This window comes from Colobus angolensis, unplaced genomic scaffold, assembly GCF_000951035.1.
Source record: "Colobus angolensis palliatus isolate OR3802 unplaced genomic scaffold, Cang.pa_1.0 Scaffold113, whole genome shotgun sequence".
Taxonomy (NCBI): Eukaryota; Metazoa; Chordata; class Mammalia; order Primates; family Cercopithecidae; genus Colobus; species Colobus angolensis.
The window spans coordinates 389,368-407,127 of NW_012112364.1; the positions used below are offsets into that span (position 1 = coordinate 389,368).

Consider the following 17,760-nt stretch of genomic DNA (forward strand, 5'->3'; position numbering starts at 1 on the left):
TCACCATGTTGGCCAGGCTGGTCTTGAACTCCTGACCTCAAGTGATCCACCCACCTCGGCCTCCCAAAGTGCTGGGATTACAGGTGTGAGCCACCATGCCCACATGGCCTTGTGATGCATCTATTTCTTATTGATACATAATATTTTACATATTTATGGGGTACATATGATATTTTGTGACATCCATAGAATGTGTAATGACCAACTCAAGAGTATTTGAGGTAATCATCACTTTGAATATTTATCATTTCTATGTGTTGAGAACATTTCAAGTCCTCTCTTCTAACTGCTTTGAAATATACATACCTTGTTGTTTACAAATGGCCAAAAAATATGTGAAAAAATGTTCAACATCACTAATCGTCAGGGAAATACAAAGCAAAACCACAATGATGTATATGTTAATTAGTTTGATTTAATCATTCCACAATGTATACATATATTAAAACATCACATTATACTCCGTGAGTATATATTTTTGTCAATTATAAAATACTCAATAGTTTTTAAAATGAGCAATCTCTTTAAAAAAAGATTAGGTGTGGGCAAAAGAGGTGAACAGACACACCACCAAAGAAGTTATGGAATGTAATAACATCATCTAAATGGATGTTCAGTGTTCGTTAGTCAGGAGGAAAATGCAAATTAAAACCACAATGAGGGCTGGGCGCAGTGGCTCACACCCGTAATCCCAGCACTTGAGGAGCCCAAGGCGGGCAGATGACTTAAGCCTTGGAGTTTGAGACCAGCCTGGGCAAAAAATACAAAAATTACAAAAATACAAAAATTAGCCAGGTATGGTGGTACACACCGGTTGTCCCAGCTACTTGGGAAGCTAAGGTGGGAGGATGGCTTGAGCCCAGGAGGTCAAAGCTGCAGACAGCTGTGATCATGCCGCTATACTCCAACCTGAGTGACAGAGTGAGACCCTGTCTCAAAAAGTAAAATAAATAAATAAATAAAAACAAAATGAGAGACAACACACTTATTAGAAAGGCCAAAATTTTAAAGTCTCATCATACCAAATGTTAGCAAGGATGTGACGCAACTGGAATTCCGTACACTGCAAGTGGGAACATAAAGCTCTAACCTCTTTGGAAAACAACTGGACACTTTCTTAAAAAGTTACAAATACACCGACCCTATAACCTAGGCCTTTAATTCCTTAGTATTTACCCAAGAGAAATGAAAGTGTATATCCATATTAAGACTTTTATATAAATAGCAGCTTTATTAGTAAGAGCAAAAGTGGAAACAGCCCAAATGTGTGTCAACAGATGAATAGATTAAAACAAATTGTGTTATATTTCTATATAACAAATGACTACTCGATAATTAACAGGAATGAACTACTGATATCTACTACAGTATGGACAAATATTAAAAAAATGCAGAGTGAAAGAAGCCCGACCACCCACCCTATAAAAAAATAGTTCATACTGTGATTCCATTTGTATGAAATTTTAGAAAATTCAAACTATAGTGACAGAAAACAGATCAGAGGTGGCTTGGGTGTGGGGGAATGGGGTTGGTAGGAGGGCATGATATCAAAGCTTCATAAGGAAACTTTTGGGAGTGATAGGTCACTTTACTATCTTTAAAATTTTTTTTTTTTTTTAGAGGCAGGGTCTGTCTCTTTTGTCCAGGCTGGAGTGCAGAGGCGTGATCATAGCTCACTGCAGCTTCAAACTCCTGGCCTCAATCTATCCTCCCACTTCAGCCTCCCAAGTAGCTGAGACTACAGGCTCATGCCACCACACTTGGCTAATGTTTTAAAATTGAATTTTTGTAGAGATAGGGTTTCACTCTGTCTCTCATCCTGGTCTCTAAGTCCTGGTCTCAAGTGATCCTCCCACCTTGGCCTCCCAAAATGCTGGGATTACAGGTGTAAGCACCATGCCCAGCCTTAAATTCACTATTTCGATTGTGGTGTTGGTTTTGTAGATATGTATGAATTTACTAACTTGTATACTTTTAATGTGTACAATTTATTGTAAGTTAATTATACTTATAAAATATTTTAAAATTATTATTTTTTAAAGACTAGGGAGAAAACATTACAAAGTGGAGCAGGAAAAGTTCTTACTTTCTGAGACTGTCTCAGATTATAAAGTTACAAAGATGGCTGAACACATATATTACCTCCTGTCGCTATCTATAGACCACTCAAGTGACAGTAAAAAATGCTTTTTTTTTTTTCCCAAAGATGAGGTCTCACTCTGTCACCCAGGGGCTAAAGTGCAATGGTGCAATCACATCTCACTGCAGCCTCCCATGCCTGAGTGATCCTCTCCCACCTCAGCCTTTTGAGTAGCTGGGCTGGGACTATAGGCGCACACCACTATGCCCAGTTAATTTAAAAAAATTTTTTAGAGACATGATTTTACTGGGTTGCCCAGGCTGGTCTCAAACTCCTGGCCTCAAGCAATCCATCCACCTCAGCCTCCCAAAGTGCTGAGATTACAGACATGAGCCACCACGCCCAGCCAAAAAATGCTTTTAAAGAGATAAGCATGTTTGTTAAGAGAATAGATCTTGGCCAGGCGCAGTGGTTCACGCCTGTAATCCCAGCACTTTGGAAGGCCAAGGCAGCTGAATCACTTGAGGCCAGGAGTTTGAGACTAGCCTGGGCAACATGGTGAACGCGGTCTCTACTAAAAACACAAAAATTAGCTGGGCACGATGGCGCACACCCGTAATCCCAGCTATTTGGGAGACTGAGGCAGGAGAATCACTCGAACCCCGGAGGCAGAAGTTGCAGTGATCCGTGATCGCACCACTGCACTCCAGCCTCGGCAACAGATCAAGACTCTGTCTCAATTAAAAAAATAAAAGACAGAGAGTAGATCTTAAATGTTTTCATCACAAAAAAAGAAAAAGATAAAGGTAAGTATACGAGCTGACGGATAGGTTAGTTAGCTTGATTGGGGTGTTCATTTCACAATGTGTGTATGTATATGTATATATATACTTATATGTATATACTTAAATACATAAAGAGAAGCCCATATATATGTATATATATTAATATACACATATACATACACACATTATCTATAAATACACATATATTTTGATATATATATCAAAATTACATGATGTACACCATGAATATATGATGTACACTACAATTTTTATTGCCAATTATACCTAATACCCCAAAGAAACAAAGAATTAAACATATAAAGACAAAGAGGAGGCCGGTCATGGTGGCTCATGCCTGTAATCCCAGCACTTTGAGAGGTCAAGGTGGGCGGATCACAAGGTCAGGAGATCGAGAACATGGTGAAACCCCGTCTCTACTAAAAATACAAAAAAAAATTAGCTGAGGGTGGTGGCAGACACCTGTAGTCCCAGCTACTCGAGAGGCTGAGGCAGGAGAATGGTGTGAACCCGGGAGGCGGAGCTTGCAGTGAGCTGAGATCTTGCCACTGCACTCCAGCCTGGGCGACAAAGCAAGACTCCATCTCAAAAAAAAGAAAACAAGAGTATCAGGCTGGGCGCGATGGCTCACGCCTGTAATCCTCTCAAAAAAAAAATCCATCTCAAAAAAAAAAAGAAGTAGAAATCTATATACAACAAAAAGGTGCACATGCACACACACACACGCACACAAATCATGTATACAAATAATCATTTCCTCAGTCAAACTAGCCTCATTTCAAAAGCTTAAGAGCCACATGTAGTTAGTGGCTACCATATTAGACAGCACAGGCATAGAACATGTCCATCCCTGCAGACTGCTTTATTGGACAGCCCTGCTCTAAGTACCTCTGCTCCTGATTTAAAGCAGACTAAACTTGCATAAAATCGAATTTCCTACATACTTTCATAGGGGCCAATTTCCCCTGATTACACTTTGTTTTGTTGTTTGGTTGCAAGATAAATACATGTTTTGTTTTTAAGGTGTGCATGTATCAACATTATCGTTTTTATTTTGTTTTACAGTTGTTTTTTCTGCAATGATATTTGGGACTATTACAAATCAAGATCTGCCTGTGATCAAGTGTGTTTTAATCAATCATAAGAACAATGATTCATCAGTGGGGAAGTCGTCATCATATCCCATGGTAAAGTAACATTAAAATTATACCTTTAGCTGTTTTTCTCTAGAGACCATAATTTGTAAGTTATTGAAGGCTACCATGGCTAAATGGGCTTCTCTTTATGTATTTAAGTATATTATGTTCTCACATCTGGTACTGACAGAGCATCTATACTCGTAGCTCCCTGGCACTCCATTCCTTCAAGAACCATATTCTTCATATGAGGATTTAGGAAGTACACTGATTGATAACTAGCATGAAATAATGAGTAGAGTCGTCCCTCGGTATACAGTGGGGACTGGTTCCAAGACTCTCACTAATACCAAAATCCATGGATACTCAAGTCCCTGATATAAAATGACTTGGTATATGCATGTAACCTATGCAGATTCTATATATTTTTGAGACAGTCTCATTTTGTTGACCATGCTGGAGTATAGTGGCATGATCACAGCTCACTGCAGCCTCACCCTCCCAGGCTCAAGCAGTCCTCCCACTTCAGCCTCCCAAGTAGCTGGGACTAAAGGCACATGCCACCACACCTGGCTAATTTTTTTAATTTTTTGCAAAGATGGGTTCCCACTCTTTTGCCCAGGCTGATCTTGAACTCCTGGGCTCAGCTGATCCTCCCACCTAAGCATCCCAAAGTGCTGGGATTACAGTCCTGAGCCACCATGCCTGACCCTCCCGTATACCTTTAAAATTATCTCTAGATTACTTATAATACCTAATATGATGCAAATGCTTTATAATACCTAAACAACTATGTGAATAGTTGTTATACCCTATTGTTTAGGAAATAATGACAAGGGGAAAAAGTTGGTACGTGTTCAGTACAGATGCAACCCCTTTTTTTTCAGAATATTTTCAATCTGTGGTTGGTTGTATCCACGGATGCAGAAACCATGGTTACAGAGGGCCGACTGTATTTCCTTGTCTCCTTAAAGACAATCCAGGCTTTTCTCCCAAGCCTGAATCCCTCACTTCCAGTATATAGGTAGATTTTCCTTTTGCACATCAAAATCCACCTATATCATATATTTTATTTCATTTCTATTTTCCCAAGCCTGCTCTTATTCTTGTATTAATTGATTTCTGTTTATATCCCTGCCTAGTTGCCAGGCTTGAAAGCTCAGCATCATCTTTCTTTCCATTACTTTCACATTTGGTCAGTTACCAAGTGTTGTTGATTCCCTGTAGGAGTTCTCATATAATCATCTCATATTCTCTAGTCTCACTGCCACTTCCCTAATTCAAGCTCTCGTTAACTCCCTCATAATCATAGTGATATCCTAAATGGCCTCTTCCTGCTACAGTTCATTTCAGATATAGCTGCTGGGCTAGCCTCCCTGAAGCAGGCGCATCCTTCACTGCCTGGCTCTGAACCCTCCATGATTTCCCATTACTTAGAATGATACCAAGATTGCTCAGTAATCTGGCACTAGCTCCTTCAAGTTCCGACCTTGTTTTTCATTACTCCTCTCTTTTACGCTATTCATCTTGTTTTTCATTACTCCTCTCTCTTGTGCTATTCCCACCCCTCTATTTTAAAAACATATGTTTAGTAAATTTACTCAAGGGAAGCTTAAGTGATGGAGAACTGAGAATAGTAGAAATCAGCCAGGTACAGTGGCTCATACCTGTAATCCCAGCATTTTGGGAGGCCAAGGTGGGTAGATTGCTTGAGCTCAGGAGTTTGAGACCAGCCTGAGGAACGTGGTGAAACCCATTTCTGTCAAAAATCCAAAAACAATAAAAAAATTAACCAGCCATGGTGGCGCGTGCCTGTGGTCCCAGCCACTTGTGAGGCTGAGGCTGGAGGATCATCTGAGCCAGGGAGGTGGAGGTTGCAGTGAACCAAGATTGTGCCACTGCACTCCAGCCTAGGCAACAGAGTGACACTTCCATCTCAAAAACAAAAAAAAAAAGGAAAAGAAAAAAAGCAGAAATCTATATACAACAAAAAGTGCCCATAAATTAGTAAGCTCTGCAGACATTTCCAGTTGAGGGTTCATACAAATGTATAGTCACCCTTTTTTTCTTTTATATAGGTATAACACAGAAATACATGACATAATGACCTGACTCTCCCTGCTCCGTAAATCAGATACATTTAGAGATATTCTGAAGTTTTAAAAACAGTGTGAAACAAGTTTCAGTAACATTCTACATGAATATAAAGAAATACATGATTTTTTCATGCCAGAAGCGTGGTTGGTTTTAATTTTTCAGTAGGTGTTGCTCCGTAAATCAGATACATTTAGAGATATTCTGAAGTTTTAAAAACAGTGTGAAACAAGTTTCAGTAACAACATTCTACATGAATATAAAGAAATACATGATTTTTTCATGCCAGAAGCGTGGTTGGTTTTAATTTTTCAGTAGGTGTTGGCATCATAACATGTTAGCTTGTTAATAATTAAGGCATTTTGCATACACAATATTTCAATGTGGACAAAGTAATTTTAATATTTGCTATGATGTTTTAAACTTTTAGTGTCTTTTTGATATAAGAAAATAGCTGCACACATTTAAGTGTTTTTGTATAAAAACACAACCTTAAATTAATGATGATTGGTTAATAATAATAAATCATATATATATATATATATATATATATTTGAAATGGAGTCTTACTCTGTCGCCCAGGTTGGAATGCCATGGTACGATCTCAGCTCACTGCAACCTCTGCCTCCTGGGTTCAAGTGATTCTCCTGCCTCAGCCTCTCGAGTAGTTGGGATTACAGGCACCTGCCACCACACCCAGCTAATTTTTTGTATTTTTAGTAGAGACGGGGTTTCACCATGTTGGCCAGGTTGGTCTTGAACTCCTGACCTCAAGTGATCTGCCTGCCTTGGCCTCCCAAAGTGTTGGGATTACAGGTGTGAGCCACTGCTACTGGCTGATATATATCATATATATATATACACATACATATATATATCATAGATATATTTAGATATACTATATATTCTTATGCAATATTCAGGATTGTATTAAGACCTAGTAGTTCTTTTATTATTATTATTTCTTTTTTAAAGACAGCATCACGGCCAAGCATGGTGGCTCACGCCTATAATCCCAGCACTTTGGGAGGCTGAAGTGGGTGGATCACCTGAGGTCAGGAGTTCGAGACCAGGCTGGCCAACATGATGAAATCCCATTTCTACTAAAAATGTAAAAATTAGCCGGGTGTTGTGGCACATGTCTGTAATCCTGTAATCCCAGCTACTCAGGAGGCTGAGGCAGGAGAATCACTTGAACTTGGGAGGTAGAGGTTGCAGTGAGCAGAGATCTGCATTCCAGCCTGGGCAACAGAGAGAGATTCTGTCTATAAATAAATAAATAAATAAATAAATAAAGGATCTCACTATGTTGCCCAGGTTGGTCTCAAACTAAGACCCAGAAGTTCTTAAACCACATTAAACAAATAACCATACAAATCCTAATTGCTGCAAAGATGAACAGTCTTTATGATGTACTTTCATCGCATTGGACTTGCTTCTTTTAGATACTTCCCCACTTCAATGTGAAGTAGATTGTAAGAGTTTCAGTGGCTTAAAAAAAAAGTTTTCATTTCTTTCATAGTTCACACTTCTCAAATGAGGCATTTTTCTGAAAATCCTCCAGTCCAGGGATGTTTTGAATAACCACCAAGCTCTCTTTAGTAGATAAAACTTGTCAATGCCTCTGTAATGGTGTTGACCACAGTGTGATCTACATCTTTAGCTCTGTTACCAGAGTATACCCTGGAACCAGAGTAAGATGGTTTCACAGTTCCCACAATCTACTTCATTGTTTACAATACAAATTTTTTTTGGTCTTTGTATTCATCATGAAACTAAAAGAAAAAGAAAAAAAGAATGTTTCTATCATTTACAGTCTCTATTTGGGATGATAGTTCTGATCACCCCTTGTTATGACTGCTTGAAGCCAGCTTAGACCAACTGTTAGTCCATTCTTGTGTTGCTATGGAGAAAGACCTGAGATTGGGTGATTTGTAAAGAAAAGAGGTTTAACTGGCTCATGGTTCCACAGGCTGTACAAGCATGGCAGCAGCATCTGCTCAGCTTCTGATTAGGCCTCAAGAAGTTTCCATTCGTGGTGGAAGGCAAAGGCAGAGCAGGCATGTCACATGGCGGGAGTAGGAGTGAGAGACAGGGGAGGTCCCAGACGCTTTTAAACAACCAGATCTTGCATGAACTGAGAACTCACTGATCACCAAGCCATTCATGAGGGATCCACCCTGATGATCCAATACTTGCTACCAGGTTCCATCTCCGATATTGGAAATCGCATTTCTTGTGTTTTTTTTTTTTTTTTGTGACAGAGTCTCACACTGTCACCCAGGCTGGAGTGCAGTGGTGCCATCTCGGCTCACTACAACCTCCGCCTTCCAGGTTCAAGTGATTCTCCTGATTCAGCCTCCCAAGTAGCTGGGACTACAGGCGTGCGCCAACCTCACCCACCTAATTTTTTTGTGTGCATATATGTAATATAAATATATATATTTACATATATGAAAATATATATGTAAATATATATTTACATATATGAAAAAATATATGTAAATATATATTTACATATATGAAAAAATATATGTAAATATATATATATTTTTTTTTTGGTAGAGACGGGGTTTTGCCATGTTAGCCAGACAGGTCTCGAACTCCTGACCTCAGGTGATCTGCCCACCTCGGCCTCCCAAAGTGCTGGGATTACAGGCATGAGCCACTGCACCCGGCTGGGAATCGCATTTCAACATGAGCTTTGGAGGAGACACACATCCAAACCATATCACCAACTATTCCATATTCTTGAAATTTGCTTTTAAGAAATGACTGTACTAAGGCACCACGTATTCACAGCAGCTGAGTGAGATGTACTGTTGTTTTTTTTCCTGTCAGTGATTAGAGAGCATAGGCAGGCAATCCACCATAACTCTAAAATTATCTCTCCTTACCAAATCAGTTCATTTATACCTCCCTTCCTCCAGAAAGTCAAAGTTGCGTTTAATGTCACATTCCTCCTGAACAAATCTTGTGCCATTGCGGCACAGTCTAAACAAAACAAAACATCATAAAAACAAAAACAATAAAAACCAAAAGTCTCCACTATGGTTTAATGATGGGTTTTCTGTTTGTGAAGAACTGAAGTCACTGGAGTTGACCAAATGTGTTTGACAATCATGACCTCATATTTCAGGCAGGTGGCCTGCACAAGCCAGCTCATTTTCTTTATTTGCCATGTCCCACCCTGTACTTCTAGAGAATGAGTTGTTGATTTGTTCGTTTGTTGGTTGGTTTTCTGTAATGAGGATTTGGGAAAGAATGGTGGACTTTGTGTGATAGATCATTTTCCATGCTTTCTCTGGACTTTTCACAGCTTGTACAGCTGTTTTATTTATGTACTCAGATAACAACTGTGTTAACGATTTCATGTTCTCATTAATTAGCTATACTTGTTGTAAGAAGATCAACAGACTGAACTTCACTGTTATTACCAAAGTTGTGTTTGTTTTTTTTTTTTTAACATTGTGAGTTTTAGATATCACAGTCTCTTAAATTCCAGTGCCTTCATGGCACCATGGGACTCAACTCTGCCAGGTGGTGAAGAACCTGGCCTGGCCTTCAAGAACATCTCCTAGGTCCTGGCCAGCCTGGCTCAAGCTATTTCTGGGCTGCCAGCGGTGGAGCCCACCACCTCTATACTGTGCATTTATCATGCTCTTCTCTCTTCTCTGAAGCCCGCAGATTTGTCTATCCGGATTGCACCCAGCTTTAATTTTTAAAAACTTTTTATGGGGGCTGGGTGCAGTGGCTCACGCCTGTAATCCCAGCACTTTGGGAGGCCTAGGCAGGCAGATGACCTGAGGTCAGGAGTTCCAGACCAGCCTGCCCAACATGGAGAAACTCCGTGTCTACTAAAAATATAAAATAAGCTGGGTGTGGTGGCACATGCCTGTAATCCCAGCTATCAAGAGGCTGAGGCAGGAGAATTGCTTGAACCCAGGAGGCGGAGGTTGCAGTGAGCCAAGACCATGGCATTGCACTCCAGCCTGGGCAACAAGAGCAAGATTATGGATTTCTGGCAAGAATTTCCAAGGAGTGTGTCCTTCCCAGTGCATCATATTCAGAGTGACAGGAAGTCATTTGGTGTCATTATGAGATGTGAACCTTGATCATTAGATTTAGATGGTGCATGCCAGGTGTCCCCACTGCAAAGTTACTATTTTCTTCACTTGTAATTAATAAGTGTCTTGGAGGGGATGCAAATATCCTGTTCCTTCTTTAATTTTTACCTACTGATTTTAGCATCCATTGGTGGATCTTGCCTACGATTATTATGGTGGTATTTGCCTAATGGTGCTTTTCTTTTTCCTACATTCCCTCTGTGTTAATTGGAATGTTTTGTGAGGAAGCACTGTCGCTTTGCCCTCATTTTATTTATTCATTCAATTTTTAAATTTATATCAGTATAGGCCCATGAATATTTATTTTATTCTCTGGGTTGTAACCCAATACAATCATTATTTATTTTGTTGCTCAAATTGTTCCAGCTTTGGCCGTTGGGAGCTACTTCAGTTTTGCTCGTATGTCCTTTCAACGTCTCCCCATCTTTTTCCAAGCCCTTCCTTAATTTTTGGCACATTACCAGATAGTTCAGGTTTATCTTGTATTTTTCTTGCCTTAGCCCTGGAATTAAGCACTTCTCCAAAGAGCACTGGCTTCTTTGAGGGATAGTATTTAGAAACCAAGATCTGAGAGCTGGGTGTGCCCATTGCTGCTGGGATATCATTGCTTCTAGGCCCTCTCAGCAGGCAGAGCCTGGAAATACAATATATAGATAATCTAATTTTAGAATTACTAACCCGTACCCTGGTGAGAAATAGATTTACTAACTAAAGGACAGTAGTGCTTTTTGTCTTTAGCCTTACAGGATCCAAAGTATTATTTTCTGAAGTTACTTAGGTTAGTTCCTTTCTTTCCCATCCCCTTCACTATGGTTTTATTATTTATTTGTGATACAATTGAATTAATTTGTTTTTTTTCCATTTGGTTTTAATTCCATTTTGATATTTCTTCCAGCCCCCTCATTTCACATATTCTAGTTGGTTTATTTATTTAATTTTATTTATTATATATTCTTTTATTAGAAACAGGGTTACACCCTGTTGCCCAGACTGGTCTCAAACTCCTGGACTCAAGCAGTCTGTCTGCCTTGGCCTCCCAAGGTGCTGGGATTACAGGTGTGAACCACCATGCCTGGTTTATTATTATTATTATTATTATTATTATTATTTTGAGACAAGATCTCACTCTGTCACCCAGACTGGAGTGCGATGACACAAACATAGCTCACTTCAGCCTCAACCTCCTGGGCTCAAGCAATCCTCCTGCCTCAGCCTCCCGGGTAGCAAGGACCATAGGCATGTGCCACCATGCCTGGCTAATTTTTTTTTTGTAGAAATGGTGTCTTACTTTGTTGCCCAGGCTGAGCTTGAACTCCTGGGCTCAAGTGATCTTCTTGCCTTGGCCTCACAAAGTCTTGGGATTATAGGCATAAGCCACCGTGCCTGACCTTCCTGGTTGGTTTAATTACTTGTTTTTTGAGACAGGACTTGACTCTTGTCCTATAAGTCAAAACTATGTGAAACAGTATACTCAGAGAAGTATCACTCTCTCCTCATTCCTACTGACAAGTTTCTACCCTCTTTCCACATCCCCTGTAATTAACCAATCCCTTTGGATGTTTTGCTATTGTTCCTGTATTTATTGTGCACAAGTGACCAGATACATATATATTTCCTTATATTCTCCTCTTTCTTACATAGGGTAGCATACTTGAAGGTAGATACTTTTTGCACCTAACTTTCTTCACTTAACAGTACATCCAGGAAATCATTGCAAATCAGTTCTTAGAGGCTGTCTTCATTCTTTTTTATAGCTACATAGTACTCCATGGTGTGGATGTACCACAATTTGTTCAACCACTCTCCTATGTACGAGCATTTAGGTTGTTTTCAGTATTTTGCAATTACAAATTGTGCTGCAATTAATTGCTAGACGTATGCTTATTCCCAGAAGTGAGATTGCTGGCTCAAATGGTGAGTAAATAGCAAGTTGTATTAGGTATTGCCAGATTCTCCAGAAGGGTTGTGTGGGGTCTGTTCCCCCAGCAATACAGGAGAACAACTGTTTCCTCATAGCTTCATCAACAAAATGTGTTGTCATATTTTTATGTTTTTTAATTTTTTGCCAGTCTGATAGATGAGAAGTGATATCTCAGTCTTGTTGTTTTTTTTTTTAAGTTGAACTATTTATTCCTTTTTAAGTACACATCTGAGAGCATAAAATGTATTTAATCTCTACTTTCATTTTACCACTGAAGAGCAGATCCAACCTTTGTTCATATAGACAATTTGATCTTACATAAGCTTATCAAAATTAACACTGCATTTCTAACCAGGAAAAACAATTTGCTGGGCACATATTCACGGGTAGGTAGGCAGACAAAGACAGTTTCAAGAGAGCAGCCCCTAAGGCGAACCCCAGCATATCTATACCATAGTAGAATACCACTATCAATCTATGTAAGCTTGCTTACAACAATGCCTATGTGAAAAGAATGTAGTTATCTGTGCTTGGTGGAGTTGTGTGCTCTCCGAAAGCTAAGCAGGCGGGAAGCCAAAAATATAAACTGGGACTGACAACACAAGAAAGATTCTTTCACTGAGGGGGGTTAAGTAGACCTGAAAAGATACTTCGGAGTCAAGCAGCCGGGACTCCCTTGGAGCCGGTGTACTTGGTGACCGCCTTGGTGCCCTCGGACAAGGCGTGCTTGGGCCAGCTCGCCGGGCAGCAGCAGGCGCAGGGCCATCTGGATCTGGCGGGACGTGGTGGTGGAGCGCTTGTTGTAGTGCGCCAGGCGGAAAGCCTCTCCCACGATGCCCTCCAAGATGTCGTTGGCGAAGGAGTTCATGAGGCCCATGGCCTTGGAGGAGATGCCGGTGTCGGGGTGGACCTGCTTCAGCGCCTTGTACGTGTAGATGGAGTAGCTCTCCTGGCGGCTGCGCTTGCGCTTCTTGCCGTCTTTCTTCTGGGCTTTGGTGACGGCTTTCTTGGAGCCCTTCTTGGGAGCCAGCGCGGACTTTGGAGGTTCAGGCATGGCCAGACCCAAGACCGACACTTTCCCCCGAGAACGCAAGCAGAACCGTAGTCTCGGGGTCTACTGGAAACGACTGTGCACTTACAGAGGCCGTGCGCATGCCGCTGCGTTGTGGTTCGCGAGTTTTTTCCCTCAGCCTTGTTTTAACTTATCGGATTTCTAATTACAAGTAGGTTTAACATTTTCTTATATGTTTGAGGGTCATTTTTTTTTTTTTTTTTTTTGGAGTCTCGCTCTGTCGCCCAGGGTGGAGTACAGTGGTGCCACCTTGGCTCACTGCAGCCTCTGCCTCCAGGGTTCAAGCAATTCTCTGCCTCAGCCTACCAAGTAGCCGGGATTACAGGCGCCTTCCATCACACCTGGCTAATTTTTGTATTTTTAGCAGGAACAGGGGTTCACCATCTTGGCCAGGCTGGTCTCGAACTCCTGACCTCGTGATCCACCTGCATTGTCCTCCCCAAGTGCTGGGATTACAGGCATGAGCCACCGCACCCAGCTGAGGGCCATTCTTTAAATCTTTTTTCTTGAATTGTGTATTCAATTCTTTTTCCCATTTTTTGACTGTGTTTTGGTTCTGTGTCCCTCAGTTTTCAAAGGTTCTTTTTATATTAGGGGCATTCATCCTTTACTTGTAATATATATTGGAATATTTTCTTCTAGTATGTCAGCTGGGTTTTTTTTGTTTATTTTGGGATGGGGTCTTGCTATGTTCTCCAGGCTGAACTTGAACTCCTGGACTCAAGTGATCCACCTCGGCCTCCTGAGTAGCTGGAACTACAGGCATGTACCACCATGCTTGACTTGTCTATTATTTTTTACTTTATCTTGTGCCCATCTTTTATGATCCAGCTCAATTACTGGACTTTGGGTGAACACCTTAAACATCCTGGCTTAGAAGTCTCTTCCCCCTTCTTTGAAGTTCCAGGGCACTTAAAATTTACATTTCAAAGTAGTTGGTATCTTTTTATGGGACATATTGTATTTCTCCTGTGTTTTACTTATTTATAGTCCTAGGAGACTCAAACTCTTTAAGGACAAGATTGGTGTCTTTTCTTTCTCGTCTCATAGTACTCAGCAGATGGTCTTAAACTTATCAGATAATTACTAAGTGAACAAATAAGACCAGAAATACGGTTTTTGACCAGTAGCAGAAGAGCTACCCTGCTCTTCACCTGAAGAAATACATGTGTGCTTGTGTGTGTGTGTGTGTGTGTGTGTGCATGCTGTGTTCAGCCATGTAAAGGAGGTAGGAGGTGGGGGACTCCACAGCAGAAGCTGCTCTAACCCCTCCTCTCAATATATCACAATTATTTATTTATTTATTTATTTTTTGAGACAGAGTGTCACTCCGTCTCCCAGGCTGGAGTGCAATGGTGGGATCTTGGCTCATTGAAACCTCCATCTCCCAGGTTCAAGTAATTCTCCTGCCTCAGCCTCCTGAGTAGCTGGGATTACAGGCGCATGTCATCACACCCAGCTAATTTTTTGTATTTTCAGTAGAGGCAGGGGTTCACCATGTTGGCCAGGCTGGTCTCGAACTCCTGACCTCAAGCGATCCGCCTGCTTCAACCTCCCAAAGTGCTGGAATTACAGGCATGAGCCATGGCGCCCGGCCTAATACATCTCGATTATTTAAAGCGGGCAAGAAGTGTGATGGTGGCTGTGTGTCTATGGGGACATCTGCCCAGAAAATTTGGTTTTTAAATTTCCTTTAACACCGATACCAATTTGTCATTGTTTTATACATTTTAATTTATATACCAACAATCACAAAAATATTTACCTATATATTATGGATTTTATAATTACGGTTTGAACATTAGTTTGCTAGGGGTGATATAACAAACTACCACAGACTGGGCAACTTAAACCAACAGAAATATATTGTCTCACAATTCTGGAGGCTAGAAGTCCAAAATTAAAATATCAGTAGGGTTGGTTCCTTCTAAGGGCAGTGAGCAAGAATCAGTTCCAGACCTTTCTCCTTGGCTTGGAGATGGCTGTCTTACTGTTCACATGGTATTCTTACTGTCTGTGTATCTGCCTTCAAATCTCCTCTTCTTTTTTTTTTTTTTTTTTTTGACAGAGTCTCACTCTGTTGCCCAATCTGGAGTGCAGGGGCGTGATCTCAGCTTGCTGCAACCTCCGCCTCCCATGTTCAAGCCATTCTCCTGCCTCAGCCTCCCAAGGAGCTGGGATTACAGGCATCCACCACCACTTCCAGCTAATTTTTTGTATTTTTAGTAGACATGGGGTTTCACCATGATGGCCAGGCTGGTCTGGAATTCCTGACTTCAAGTGATCTGCCTGCCTCGGCGTCCCAAAGTGCTAGGATTGCAGGTGTGAGCCACCACACCCTGCCTCCTCTTCTTTTAAGGACACCAGTCATACTGGATTTAGGCTCGCCGTAATGACCCATTTTAACTTGATTAACACTGTAAAGACCATCTCCAAATAAAGTTGCATTCTGAGATACTGAGAGTTGGGACTTCAACATATGAATTTGCAGAGGTAGGGGGACACCCACCATATCAGTCTGTACAACATTTTAGAAATGCAGCCCAAAGTTATTTATCTTTTCTTTCGAGAATTGTAATTTATAGGACCTTCTGTCGGCAACGTGTTATCAGTGGGTTCCAGCTTGTGTGGGTGTTGTGTGCAGTGTGTCAGCATGAATGTATTTGATAAAGTTTTGATGTGAAGAAGGGGAGGCCTTAGACCTGCAATTTTTCTGAATTCACTTTTTTCTGTCACAATGTAGGTGTCAGAATCCCCAGAAGACCTCGGGTGTGCATTGAGACCCCAGAGTGCAGGGACAGTGTATGAAGCTGCCACAGTGGAAGTGGAGGTATCTGCTTCCATCACACTGCAAGTGCTGGTCGACACCCCAGGGAACATTTCCTGTCTCTGGGTCTTTAAGCACAGCTCCCTGAATTGTCAGCCACATTTTGATTTACAAAATAGGTAAGTGGAGGAATACCTTCTTGACATAAAATGTGGTTCATTTGTAATTTTGTTTCAAGTTTCTGTTCATGATTATTGTAAATCTTTTTTTTGTTTGTTTGAGTCGGGGTCTCTCTCTGTCACCCAGGCTGGAGTACAGTGGCACAATCTTGGCTCACTGTAGCCTCGACCTTCCAAGCTCAGGTAATCCCCCCACCCCAGTCCTCCCAAGTAGCTGGGACTACAGGTGCGTGCCACCACACCCAGCTAATTTTTAAAATTTTCTTCCAGACACCATGGTGTTTCACCATGTTGCCGAGGCTGGTCTTGAGCTCCTGGGCTTAAGCGATCCACCCACCTCAGCGTTCAAAAGTACCAGGATTACAGGTGTGAGCCACTGCGCCTGGCCTCAGCCTGTTTTTTGTAACTCTTATCTTCAGTGAAATAACGAGCTGAAAATATAGTCAGGGCATCAATACATGACATTATATATCTGTCAAATTTCCTAGGATGTATAACACAAAAAATGAACCCTATTACAAACTATGAACTTTATTTGATTTGATTTTTGAGACGGAATCTTGCTCTCTCACCCAGGCTGGAGTGCAGTGGCCTGATCTTGGCTCACTGAAACTTCTGTTTTTCCCAGGTTCAAGTAATTCTCCTGTCTTAACCTCCTGAATAGCAGGGATCACAGGCGCATGCCACCACACCCAGCTAATTTATGTATTTTTAGTAGAGATGGGGTTTCACCATGTTGGCCGGGCTGGCCTCAAACTCCTGACCTTAGGTGATCCTCCCACCTCAGCCTCCCAAAGTACTGGGATTACAGGCATGAGCCATCATGCCTGGCCCAAACTATGAACTTTAAAATTGGTTCATCAGTTGTAACAAACATATCATACCTATGCAAGATGTTAATAATAAGGGAAGCTGTGTGTGGAGAGAAGTGCATACATGGCATCTTTCTGTGTCTTCTGCTTCATTTTCCTGTAAGTCTAAAACTGCTCTAAAAAGTAAAGTTGGTTGAGTGCAGTGGCTCACGCCCGTAATCCCAGCACTTTGGGAGGCTGAGGTGGATCACCTGAGGTCAGGAGTTCGAGACCAGCCTGGACAACATGGTGAAACCCTATCTCTACTAAAAATAAAAAAATTAGCCAGGCATAGTGGTGTGCACCTGTAATCACAGCTACTCGGGAGGCTGAGGCAGGAGAATCGCTTGAAGCCCAGAGGGGTAGGTTCAGTGAGCTGATACTGCGCCACTGCACTCCAACCTGAGAGACAAGAGTGAGACTCTGTCTCAAAAAAAAAAAAGAAAAAGAAAAAGGTTAATTAAGTTAAACCTATACACACACACACATATATAAGTATATAGAAAGCAGTGAGTGACTGGCAAAATGTAAAACAAATAGTGAAAAGAATATCTGGGATTTTTGTTTCTTTTTCTTTTTTTTTTTTCTGAGACAGTGTCTTGCTCTGTCACCCAGGTTGGAGTGTAGTGGCGCGATCTTGGCTCACTGCAAGCTCTGCCTCCTGGGTTCATGCCATTCTCCTGCCTCAGCCTCCCGAGTAGCTGGGACTACAGGTGCCTGCCACCACGCC

The 17,760-nt window shown here is 41.3% G+C and overlaps 1 protein-coding gene and 1 pseudogene across 2 annotated transcripts in view; one reads left to right on the plus strand and one right to left on the minus strand.

Moving 5' to 3' along the window:
* The first annotated feature begins 3,953 nt into the window (after positions 1-3,953).
* Positions 3,954-17,760, plus strand: part of FLT3 (fms-related tyrosine kinase 3) — a 70,850-nt gene continuing 57,043 nt past the window's right edge. For both annotated transcript variants that reach the window (XM_011958289.1, XM_011958294.1), the window contains exons 1-2: positions 3,954-4,070; positions 15,977-16,179. In XM_011958289.1, the coding sequence (XP_011813679.1) occupies positions 3,963-4,070; positions 15,977-16,179 (311 nt within the window). In that variant the 5' untranslated portion in view covers positions 3,954-3,962. The remainder of the gene's footprint in view (positions 4,071-15,976; positions 16,180-17,760) is intronic.
* On the minus strand, positions 12,819-13,227 carry LOC105523977 (annotated as a pseudogene).